This window comes from Chanodichthys erythropterus, chromosome 16, assembly GCF_024489055.1.
Source record: "Chanodichthys erythropterus isolate Z2021 chromosome 16, ASM2448905v1, whole genome shotgun sequence".
NCBI classification, from domain to species: domain Eukaryota; kingdom Metazoa; phylum Chordata; class Actinopteri; order Cypriniformes; family Xenocyprididae; genus Chanodichthys; species Chanodichthys erythropterus.
The window spans coordinates 25,140,146-25,151,177 of record NC_090236.1 but is presented as its reverse complement, the minus strand read 5'-3'; the positions used below and the strand labels follow the sequence as shown (position 1 = coordinate 25,151,177).

Here is an 11,032-nt window from a genome sequence, read left to right as displayed (position 1 = left end):
AAGATGCAAGAAATCGCATCCCAATATTGGGATGTGATTTCTTGCATCTTCAGATATTCATACAACAAAATATTTTAGGCACCATAAAAGTTTTCTGAAAATGATCAAAAATGCTGGTGGTGGCTGGCTTTTTTTTTTTTTATGCTGGCGGGGAAAGAGGTAATGAAGACACTCAGCAGGTTATTGCAGAAGAGAAAGCACTGAACATGTAACAAAGTGTAAAAAATGTATAGAATTGTAAGTTTACTGTAAAAAAATCTACGGAATGTTTTATTTAAACAAAATAATATAGTTTACAAAATAATTTGTTAGAAAATGTTACAAATAATTGCTAGAAAATCACAGCCATATTTGAAGTTCATCACAAAAATGTAGCACACTAAAAGGATTTTAGGGGCCATTTCCATGGTAACGCAATGTCCGATTGCAAAATGGTTTTCACAGGATACATTTTTAGTGATTCAAATGATTTTCTAATGACCTAATTATATGTGATAGGGAAAAAGGCAATAAAACAGCGTGCCAAGTGTCCCACTACCAGGAAACTATTAACAGGGTAAAGCACATAATGGTGAAGTTATGGCCAATTGGCGAGTGTCTCTGTTTTCTTTACTAAGGAAAGCCAATTTTTACTTTCATTTGGCACTTGCTGAATGGTAATTTTGGACTTTGGTTGTTGCAAGTCTTTTGTCTGGGGTTCATGGTAAAAGAATTCTGAGCTATCCAACAGAAAGGCTGAACCAACTGAATAAGGTCAGACGAATATTAACTAACTCAAAAGAATAAGAGCAGGGAACCTCGTCATCAACGTTAAAACATGAATGAATGAGTGTGTTGGCTTAGATTAGAGTGAGTGAACATATGAACTCGGAGTATAGCTTGACACCGTTAGCTCGCACAGACAGACGGTGGGCCTGGCCAAAGTAAAGCCTCTGTGAAGACCTCTGGGATTTCAAGCTCTGCTTCTCCAAAGCTCTGCAGATGTGGCTGCCATTCAGGGCCCTGTTAATATGTAGTTGTCTGAATGATTCCCCACAACCCTGCTGGTTAGCCAATTTGTTTTCTAGCATTCTCATAATACTTCAAGGCGATTTAAACCACTTTCTTTCAGTTGACATATGTGGAGTGACTATCAATGACATTTCAGAGTTGTCACTTCAACTTGTCTAACACTGAAACTCTGTCAGGCAGCCATGTTCTTAATCAAGACTGACATTAATGGAGCAGCTTTAACTTTCACAGTAAGGTTTCCAAAAACGAAACTGATTGCATTTTATAAAGAGAAAGACTGAGCATGCTTTTTTCAATGAGAATATAACTATTCATTATAACTATTAATAGCCTTCTATTATAACTGATATTCAGTTATTCCTTTGATTGATCATACATGAGCTAAGGGACATAATATATTTAAATTTTTTGTAGTGTTGTTAAAAAAATAAAATAAATAAAATATATAGGTGTTAAGTCAGCATTTAAATGCAATTTCCAACAATTTTAAATATGGAGCTTTGTAGCCAATCACTGACTGTCTGTTGAACTCAAAATGCAATGGCTTAGTTACATTTTTTTGTAAATTGTAAAAACTAAGTTCTAATTTTTGCTATACTGAAATCGTCACAAACAGAACCATGACATTTTACTGGTATTGGTACCAGCTACTGAAATTTTGGTATGGTCTATTGATTTGTAATTGTTGATATTTATCAATTCCACAAGGTGCTGTCCAGTCCTCTTTCTCAACTGGTTTTCCAAGGAATTTCAAGGAAAGAGGGAAGGAAGTGGAGATTACAGCAGGGTTTGCTGCTTCTAATAACATACAGATGTATACTAAAGTCAATGTGAAATCTTTATACATGTTGTGGCGGGAGGAGCAAACGACAGACACAGTGGGTGTGGCGTCAGGCCTCGGAGAGGCTTTTACTTGACAGAAATAAACAGAAAACCCCAAAAAACAGAAAATAAGTGTTCAAATAAACAGGGACCTGGTGTCCTTGTGCCGGGGAAACGTGAAGGAAGGGTACTGAGCGAATAGGATGGGTCCAGGTAAGGGGGCGGGGTCCGGCGGCACAGCGGCTCGTCCTCTTTAAGCCAAGACAACTGAGGGGAATACCGGCCCGGCGTCCTAACCTGTCGGCGGCGTTACGCATGCTTCTCCATTCCGAACCGCGGGTCCGGCGACTCGCATCTGTGGCGGTGCGGGAGTCCCTCTGCGTTCCCTTCCTGGACCCCAGAGGACACCAGCGTGCATGTACAGGGGAAAGAGACCGGTCTCCCGAGGAGAGGAGCGTTCAGCTTTTAACAGCGGCGGTGATGAGGCTTCATTATCTTCAGGTGTGCCTCATCACACGCCGCCAGACCTGGGTATATCAGCGCCCCTCCTCTCTCTCACACCCACTCCAGTTGGGAACCTGGGTGAAGGGCGGCGATTTAAAGGACGGGGTGGCGCTGACAATAAAGGAGAGGCAGCCGTTTCGACACAATGTTTAATGCACATTCCTAGTCTTTTTGTGCAAAATTCATTATTTCCAAAGATAAAAATGTTTGTCATATTCTTTCATCAGATTTGAATATCTCCTCCTATTCAACCACCTGTTAAACAGAAACCACAAATGTTCTGTTTAACTCTGAAATACACCATATTATGGACGTTTATTGGGTTGTTTGCGAATGACGTTTCATGTTGACCTTAAAATAACTTTAGACTGAGGCAATGACACTCCACAGGTTTAGAAGAGCTTGCTATAAGGTTTATTTTAAATTACATTATATACAACATACATGTACACTTCAAGAAAGCAGTGAAAACCTTGTCATGAAGCTCAATGATATTTTGTAACCCTTTGAGAATAACAAGCATCCATTAAAAAAAAAAGCAATAACAAAAGACGTGCAACAGACAAAAAGACAAAAAATAAGACCTGATGAAATATTCATAAAAATATTTTGTCATGTAGACTGATCTACAACCCACTTAGACACAATCATTTGACTATTTTATACAGAAAGTGCTGCACGCAGTACCTTAATAAAGTGTTAAATTACTGTTAATAAGCAAATATTACATTGTAGGTCACTTGATGGCCATTGTCCCACGCATAAAGCATACGTTCCTTAGGGTTGTAGTCAATTTGTGTGGTGTGGGAGTAGTTGTTTATAAAAGGGAGACGGGGAATCATCTGGGTGTGTGTGTGCGTGTCGAACGCGTAGGAAATATTGGCATGCGTGCGCTCAAAACTGTCAATGGCGTACAGAACGCCGCAGATGACAAAGCAGTTACCATAGTAGTTCCTCCTCAGGCCTGTCCTCCAGCTCTTCTCTTTCTGTAAGTCAGAGGGCTGAAGCTTGCTTAGGATGATCACTTCCTGGTGAAATCCCTCTTCGTCCAGAGCTGGGTACACTAACCATAGCCCACTCTCGTCCACACTGAAGTCAATGTCTGAATGTCCTCCCCAACCCTCCGCCTCCTCTAATACAGCGTCATGAAGGGTGGTCCAGGCTGCTACGTACCGGAGACGAAGATCAAACCTGATTATATCACGAGAAAACGCTCTATTGTAGAAGAAAGAGCCACCGTAGACGACATGACCGGTGCCAATCCAGTTATAAGGGATTTTGTAGGTGTTGCTAAACTGCCCTATGAGAAAAAGAGGAAAAACAATACTGTACTGTACATCTTGATCCTGTTGCAAGGGACCCCCTTCTTAAAATATAAAGGCATATGTGGGTCAATGACATGACGGGTCATTTTTCTGGCCTTAAAAATAATAAAAAACAAAGATATGATATATCCAAAGTATGTAAGGTAGTACAATCCAAAAGGTTTTAATTATATTTTACTACATATAAAAATACTTTAAAGATTTTTGAAGTGTCAAAATGTCATTCGGTCTAACTATCCAAAAGCCAATACAGCCATTTCATTTGTGATTAAAATGAAATCTTAAAATGTAATAAATATTTATATTTTTATTCTGGCATGATTTTATAACATCATATATCAACATAGTGCAAAAAGGTATTAAAATTATGTGTAGAAGTCGTTGCTTTGTTATGAGGTTTTGCATGGATCAATTCATGCGGTCAATATCATGTGACAGGATGTGACATCATTCAAACACCTGCAAAGGATCACATGGTCATGAAGCAAAGTAACTAACTCTCTCTTAACTATTTTAAAAATTCATGTTTTCACTTGCTCATATGCAAACATCAGGTCATTCGGTACATCCGCTACAAAACATGGAAAATGTTGTAATATTTTAAAAGCTAAATATAAAATGTTTGATTGTCCTTTTGCTAGCCAGCTAGATATCAGCCTGTTAGCATGTTTGAAAATATCGTCATTCGGTATAACCAAAAGTGTCTTTCAGTAAAACTGAAATTTTGGTTAATCCGAATTACTTTTTTGGTGACAAATTTTGCCCATCTTGTAAAAAAAAAAATGACAAAAGCAGCGTTAATTGATTATAAAAACCACAATCTTTTTTTAAAAAACCTTATTCATCATTGATCCTCGTATATTTGCATGTATAAAGAATCATTAATTCTACGTGAGAAAAAAAAGTATGATATTGAGATATGTTATCTCCAAAATTGAATAATTGGCTTTTTATATTGTAACTGTACTGCTGAAACGATTCAGATATTATCTGTAAGATGTACTTTGTTTTTTTTTTGTAAATTTGCTGTACATTTTTTGTAGTGTTACTAAAGTAGATATATTACTTTATATGTTACGTTATACTATATTACTATTTGTATAAATGTGAAGAGTTTCAAACTAAAAAAAATCTAAGTAAGATTTATTAATGTTTTTGAAAGAAGGCTGCATTTATTTGACCCAAAATACAGTAAAGAGAGCAATACTGTGAAATAGTATTACAATTTTGTAACTGTTATATATTTCAATATATTTTAAAATGTATTTTATTCTAATTAAAGAAATCATTCAAATATGCTGATTTGGTGCTCAAGAAACATTTCTAATTCTTATTAATGTTGAAAGCTGCTTAATATTTTTTGTGGAAACCATGATACTTTTCTTCAGGATTCTTGAATAGATGAATAGAAAGTTCAAAAGAACAGCATTTATTTAAAAAACAGATTTTTGTAACATTATAAATATCTTTAATGTCACTTTTGATCAATTAAATGCATCATTGATTTCTTTAAAAAAAATTTACTAACCTAAAGCTTTTGAACAGTAATGTATGAACAGTTTTGTTATTATATTTTTACAATTATGGTTTCCAACTGTAAGAATATAAAATTTGATTTAAATCTTTTTTATTTAAATTTACACTTTGTCAGAAATATTCTGCAGACCCCAAGTTGAAAATATATAGTACAGTATGCTTCAAACGACTATTTTAATGTTAGATGTACCTTGTTTAAAAGTGTCCATATCACGGAATTCCAGAAGCTGGTCCCCAAAGTAGTAGTCGGTCACATAAATAACTTTTCCGTTGCCTTTTGGGTCTTTCATCCAAGCACCTACATTCTTGCCGTACGTGTTGTGTGTAACAGGATCAGCAATGCTTGCCAATGTGTCCTTGCAGATCCCTGTAAACAATAAAACCAGATAGGAAGAATCTATATATCACAGGTCATATGGCCTTTAAGCTAATTTTCTGTAATCAAGCTTACCTTGTTCTTTGGTCTTCTTTGGGGCTTGTGTGCTTCTCTGAGTTGTAGCTTCATCCCAGCTAAGTTTGTACTTCTTTGTGGGTGCTGTAACACTGGCCAGCTGTTTTGGCACTGCAAGAGGAGTTGCGATGGTCTCTGTCTTAGTGCTTGTTGTTGTTGTGGTAGTTAATGTCATTGAGGTTCGTGGGATGGCCCTTGCTGTTGTTATTGTGCCTGACTTCTTGGATTTTACAGTCTCTCCTTTAGTTTGCTTTGTCACATTTGCAGCAGTAGGGTCTCCATTCTGTTGGTTGAGGTTCATTAAGGGGGTCTGGGTCACTGCTGCAGCAGTTCCAGGTCTTGTAACAGGTGGCTCTTGCTTATGGAGCTGGTCCTCAATAATTAAATCCACCGAGCCTTCACCACTTACAACCTCATGGACTGCTGTGGCAACTATTGAGAGAAGAAACATACTGTAAAATGCTTAGTTTAACTTGTTTGTAACATTTCACCTGTAGTCTGAAAAGAATGGGTCTTACAGCATCCTGAATGTCTACCCAGCCTTTTAAAAATTAAAATTAAAGTAAAGACATTGATAATGTTACAAAAGATTAATATTTCAAATAATAAAAAAAAAACTTCCTATTCATATAAGAATCCTGAAAAAGTGTTCAGAAAAAATCTGTTTTCAACAATGGTGATAATAATTGATAAAAAAAATGTTTCTTGAGCACCAAATCAGCATATTAGAATGATTTCTGAAGGATCATGTGACACAATATTAACAGTATTACTGTTTTACTGTATTTTTTGGTCAAATAAATGCAGGCCTGCAAAAAGAAAAAAAACATTAACCCGAACTTTTAAATGGTAGTTTATTTAATGCATAATGCATAATGAATTTAATGCATAATGAATTTTAAATTATTGATTTTATACTTACAGTTGACTATAAATTAATAGTTATTATATATAGTTTTAATTTGATTAAGGAAAAATGAAAATAATGTCATTAATTACTCACCCTCATGCCGTTCCACACCTGTAAGACCTTCGTTAATCTTCGGAACACAAATTAAGATATTTTAGTTGAAATCCGATGACTCAGTGAGGCCTGCATAGGGAGCAATGACACTTCCTCTCTCAAGATCTATAAAGGTACTAAAAACATATTTAAATCAGTTCATGTGAGCACAATGGTTCAATATTAATGTTATAAAGCGACGAGAATCAGCGTGTTAAATCAGCGGTTCGGAGCGCCAAAATCACGTGATTTCAGCAGTTTGGTGGTTTGACACACGATCCGAATCATGATCTGACACAGAAGAATCATAAAGCTCCGAAGCTTCCTGAAGCAGTGTTTTGAAATCGGCCATCACTATATAAGTCGTTATTTAGTTTTTTTGCTGCACCAAAAATATTCTCGTCGCTTTATAATATTAATATTGAACCACTGTACGCACATGAACCGATTTAAATATGTTTTTAGTACATTAATGGATCTTGAGAGAGGAAATGTCATTGCTGGCTATGCAGGCCTCACTGAGCCATCGGATTTCAACAAAAATATCTTCATTTGTGTTTCGAAGATGAACGAAGGTCTTACGGGTGTGGAACGACATGAGAGTGAGTAATAAATAACAGAATTTTCATTTTTGGGTGAACTAACCCACAGATTTGTACTGTTGTTTTTCTTATTTTCATATACCTTTTTGTATACTTCATATCATATACCTCATATACCATATACATACAGTACATAAGAGCAGCAACTTGAGGTCCCAGTGTAACAACATACATTTTAAAATAGATATAATCAAAAGTAAAAAATTTGGTAAGTAAAATGAGCTGTTGGACACTCACTGTGTTCTTCCCCCTCACTATCCTCCATTGTGCCGGTTTTGTAGAAGGTCATGCTTTTGATGGTCATGCCATTGGGATCTGCTTTGGTCTTCACAGGTTTATGCGGCTCTTCCTGACCCCCAGAGTTGCTTCTCTTTAGCACAGGCTTGCTGGAGCTCTGATTCCCAACAAACTTCTCCTCATATTTCCTCTGGTCAGGAATAAACAGTGAAAGTGTCAATTAAATTATTGTTTTCAAAAATGTAAGTGATTAACCTGATCACTGTTTCAAATTATTGCATCAAATAAGCAGCATTAATTGTCTCTTTCCAAACGGCCTATTTTGTGGTTGCATAAATCTTCTGGATGAGATGCGGGGAATTTGTGGTGTATTAATGACTTGAGCATGCTGTGGGAAAGTTGTATGACTGTAATCGACTATTTCTCTACTGACATATCTTCAAGCTCAATGGAACAGTAAATTCGACCACTCTTTCCACTGGGCAGGGTTTAGTGCTGGTGGCTTTGCCCTTTGCCTACATTTTATGTATGACATTTGCGGTTCGTCTTCATTTTATGTTTTTTATTTGTCATCTATGTGAAGTGAGACAAATATTAAGGCATTTGTAATGGATTGTGCTAGCGTGTGCTGTATCTGTACTGTACCTCAGTGTGAGCAAATGCAGCTGCCACATTCTTCTGCAGTGAGGGCTCCAGCACGCTGAGACGTTTCTTCTTCTCTTGCCGCTGGTTGGTGCGAGGCCCCTTCCCCTGCGCTTTTTCACCTTTCACGCTCACTTTCTCCTTTGTCAGGTTTCCGGAAAACGACTGTAGGGAGAATGTAAACACAATAGATGTCCATGGGTGGCAGTTCCGCCTAAACCACCTGAACTCAATCCCCCTTTGTCCAGTGGCAACATTTGAAAGCACACAGTGGTTTCTGTTGCCGTGGTAATACTGAATAGTGCACAGAAGCAACATTGTTGTTTTGGGGAACAGTATAATTAAAAATAATTAATGTGACACCCATGTTCTTGTTCTTAATATACCATGACTGGATTGGTCTTCCTGTGATGGTGCTTTTTTTTTCTAACACTAAAAAAACTTTTTAGTTATGGCCCACACAGCAGGTAATTCATTTATTGATTTATCAATGCATTACAAGTAACTTAAGTAATGTAATTAGATTACTTTTTTCAAGTAACTAGTAAAATAACGACAAAATATCTAAGTTACTTTGTTTTCCCATGTATTGACTGACAGCTCTCCCGTCCCCATGTTGAGAGAAATTGTAAGTGCTGAGGCATTGTGTGAACATGATGGTTATTGTAGTTCTAGACTACATGTGAGCAGGCATTTACACTTGCACAAAAACAGTATTTCTCAAAATGAATAAAAACTGTGAAATGCAATCTCAGAATATTGCACAAACCTGCAATATACAGGTATATAAACAAATATACTTTATGTATTTAATCTCACTTTATTGCTGAAGAATGTTGAATTTTCTTCTCCTGCATCCTATTATTATTCAATTCAGAATGGCAGCACAGCTGAAAGGTTTGTTTGAGCTGCACCCTCTACTGTACAGGAGTAAATTTGCATTTCTTATTGCTTATTCGTTTCACTTTTGGTGTGAAATTTGGTGGCCTTTACATTTGCCAAAATAGAACTTTTTTGTTGTTATTAAAAACCAGCAAGCCCAGCGCTGATGAGAAAAAGTAACGCAAAAGTAATGTAATGCATTACTTTCCGTAAAAAGAAACAAGTAATCCAATTAGTTACTTTTCAAGGAGTAACTCAATATTGTAATGCATTACTTTTAAAAGTAACTTTCCCCGACACTGAGATATGCTTTTATCAGAGCCATTGTTTTAATGTTTGGATTTACTATTAAGAACAAGCATTTGTATTGCACTCACTTTCTCTATCTTATCAACCCGTTCCAGAAGTTTTGTTGTGACAGAGTGAAGCTTTAACAAATCCATCCCATAAAATGCTCCCTCTAGCAGGTCCATTATGGTTGAAAGCTGAAAGATCATAAAATAAAAAAATGAGAATTTAGAGGGTTATTAGAAGTTTATAATACTCACTACTTTATAAGTCTAAAACAAGTCATCAAAATAAATAGGATAAGTCTGGTTTTAAAAATAATATTATCCCAGTATTATTAGGGATCATCTATTAAAACCAGTGCAGTTGGTTTTTGTTAAGATGATTCCCTTTACCTTGATATCATCCCGCCCAGCCTCTTGCAGCTTCTTAAACCTAAAGTCTCCTTCACAGGGGTTCAGGGCGGACGGAGGGGCGATGCAGGCACACTTCTGGCAGCTGGGTCCTGCAGTGACTGTCTCCACTGTGTAGAAGTCCTCAGGCTTGGCATGGCCTTCTTCAATGCGCTTGCATGCGCTCCTGCTCAGAGGCCTTACCACACATTTACACCGACAGTCTGAGCCCTCAGATAGAGTCTTCACTTTATCATAGTCCCCAATGAGCTATTAAATAATGGGATAATTATTATTTATAAAATATAAAAATAAAATAATTATTACCCTAATTAAAGTTTTCAAGTATTTTAAAATAATGTTTTATAGATAATTCTTCTTATTCTTATTATATTATGTACATATATGACTTGACATATACTGGACTATTAGAATAGAAATTTCTATAGTATTTAAATACAATTATTGTTAACATTATTATTAATGTAAATTACACTCACTATCACATGTTCATGTAATTTCATTTTTAAAAATGTAGAAAACCAAGAAAAATGACCTGTGTTAAGATGTTTTCTTGATTGTCCATTTCATCTTCTAGAGTTGCACGGTTTTCTATATTGTCAGCAGTTTGTTGCTCCGTCACATTTGCACGTGTAAAACAAAAAGCGCCACAGCAAAAAATGAAAAACAATAATCCCATTATAAAAATGATTCAGACAAGAAGAGCTGCTAAAGCAATTTTAGTAAGATGTAAAGGATACGTAATTTCTGTTCGTCCAAGAAAAAATGCAATTAATCTTCATGTAATCTATGTATGTCCATTTGTCAATCAATAGTCCGTTAATTAATGAAGATGTAAAAAGTGCCCCTGGTGACGTCAAAAGGGTCCTAATTTTGGTGAAAGCAGTTGCTTATGGTTTTTACAGACGGAAAGAAGACCTTTAGTGTGTTGGATAGCCGGTGATGAATGGATATTTGAAAGGTTTGCAGTATGAACAGAAGTCAGTGGGCAGGAACCTCAAGCAGTGTTTGAAGACAGGGAGGAGTTCTGCTATTGGATCAATGACCCAAACATTTAACTGCTCTACAATAAATAAATGCATTACCAAAAAACAAAAAGACAACAGCAAAAAACGGCACAGATATAATTAAAATAAAATGCCCTTAGTTCATGGTAAAAGTATTCAAAAGCATTTCTCTATGGAAATTAATTATGTATTAATTATGAGATAATTCGCTAGAGGTTTTAGATAAATTAATCAGTTGTTTATGAGTCAAAATACGTCTACCTATTTTTTTGCAAGTCACAACGATTCACTGAAAGAAACGCCAAATGC

General features: G+C 36.2%; 1 protein-coding gene across 2 annotated transcripts; it reads right to left on the bottom strand.

Annotated features, from left to right (window-relative positions):
• Nucleotides 1-2,924: 2,924 nt before the first annotated feature.
• On the bottom strand, nucleotides 2,925-10,657 carry olfml2bb (olfactomedin-like 2Bb). 2 transcript variants are annotated; one of them, XM_067363181.1, is made up of 8 exons: nucleotides 10,252-10,657; nucleotides 9,699-9,965; nucleotides 9,393-9,500; nucleotides 8,137-8,298; nucleotides 7,492-7,681; nucleotides 5,650-6,081; nucleotides 5,389-5,565; nucleotides 2,925-3,637 (listed from the first exon to the last, which is right to left on the bottom strand). In XM_067363181.1, exons 1-8 carry the CDS (start codon nucleotides 10,393-10,395, stop codon nucleotides 3,048-3,050), a joined length of 2,070 nt encoding a protein of 689 aa, XP_067219282.1. In that variant the 5' UTR covers nucleotides 10,396-10,657; the 3' UTR covers nucleotides 2,925-3,047. The 2 variants fall into 2 exon arrangements, with proteins under 2 accessions (XP_067219282.1, XP_067219283.1); XM_067363182.1 differs by lacking the exon at nucleotides 9,699-9,965.
• Between the last annotated feature and the right edge of the window lie 375 nt (nucleotides 10,658-11,032).

Bases quoted from the DNA above. Each gene is read 5' to 3' on its own strand.
- olfml2bb (XM_067363181.1), bottom strand. From the start codon at position 10,395: ATGGGATTATTGTTTTTCATTTTTTGCTGTGGCGCTTTTTGTTTTACA. The intron at 6,082-7,491 runs GTGAGTGTCCAA...TTCTCTCAATAG, and splicing joins TAGTGAGGGGGAAGAACACA to TTGCCACAGCAGTCCATGAG. The intron at 5,566-5,649 runs GTAAGCTTGATT...TATTGTTTACAG, and splicing joins AAAGAAGACCAAAGAACAAG to GGATCTGCAAGGACACATTG.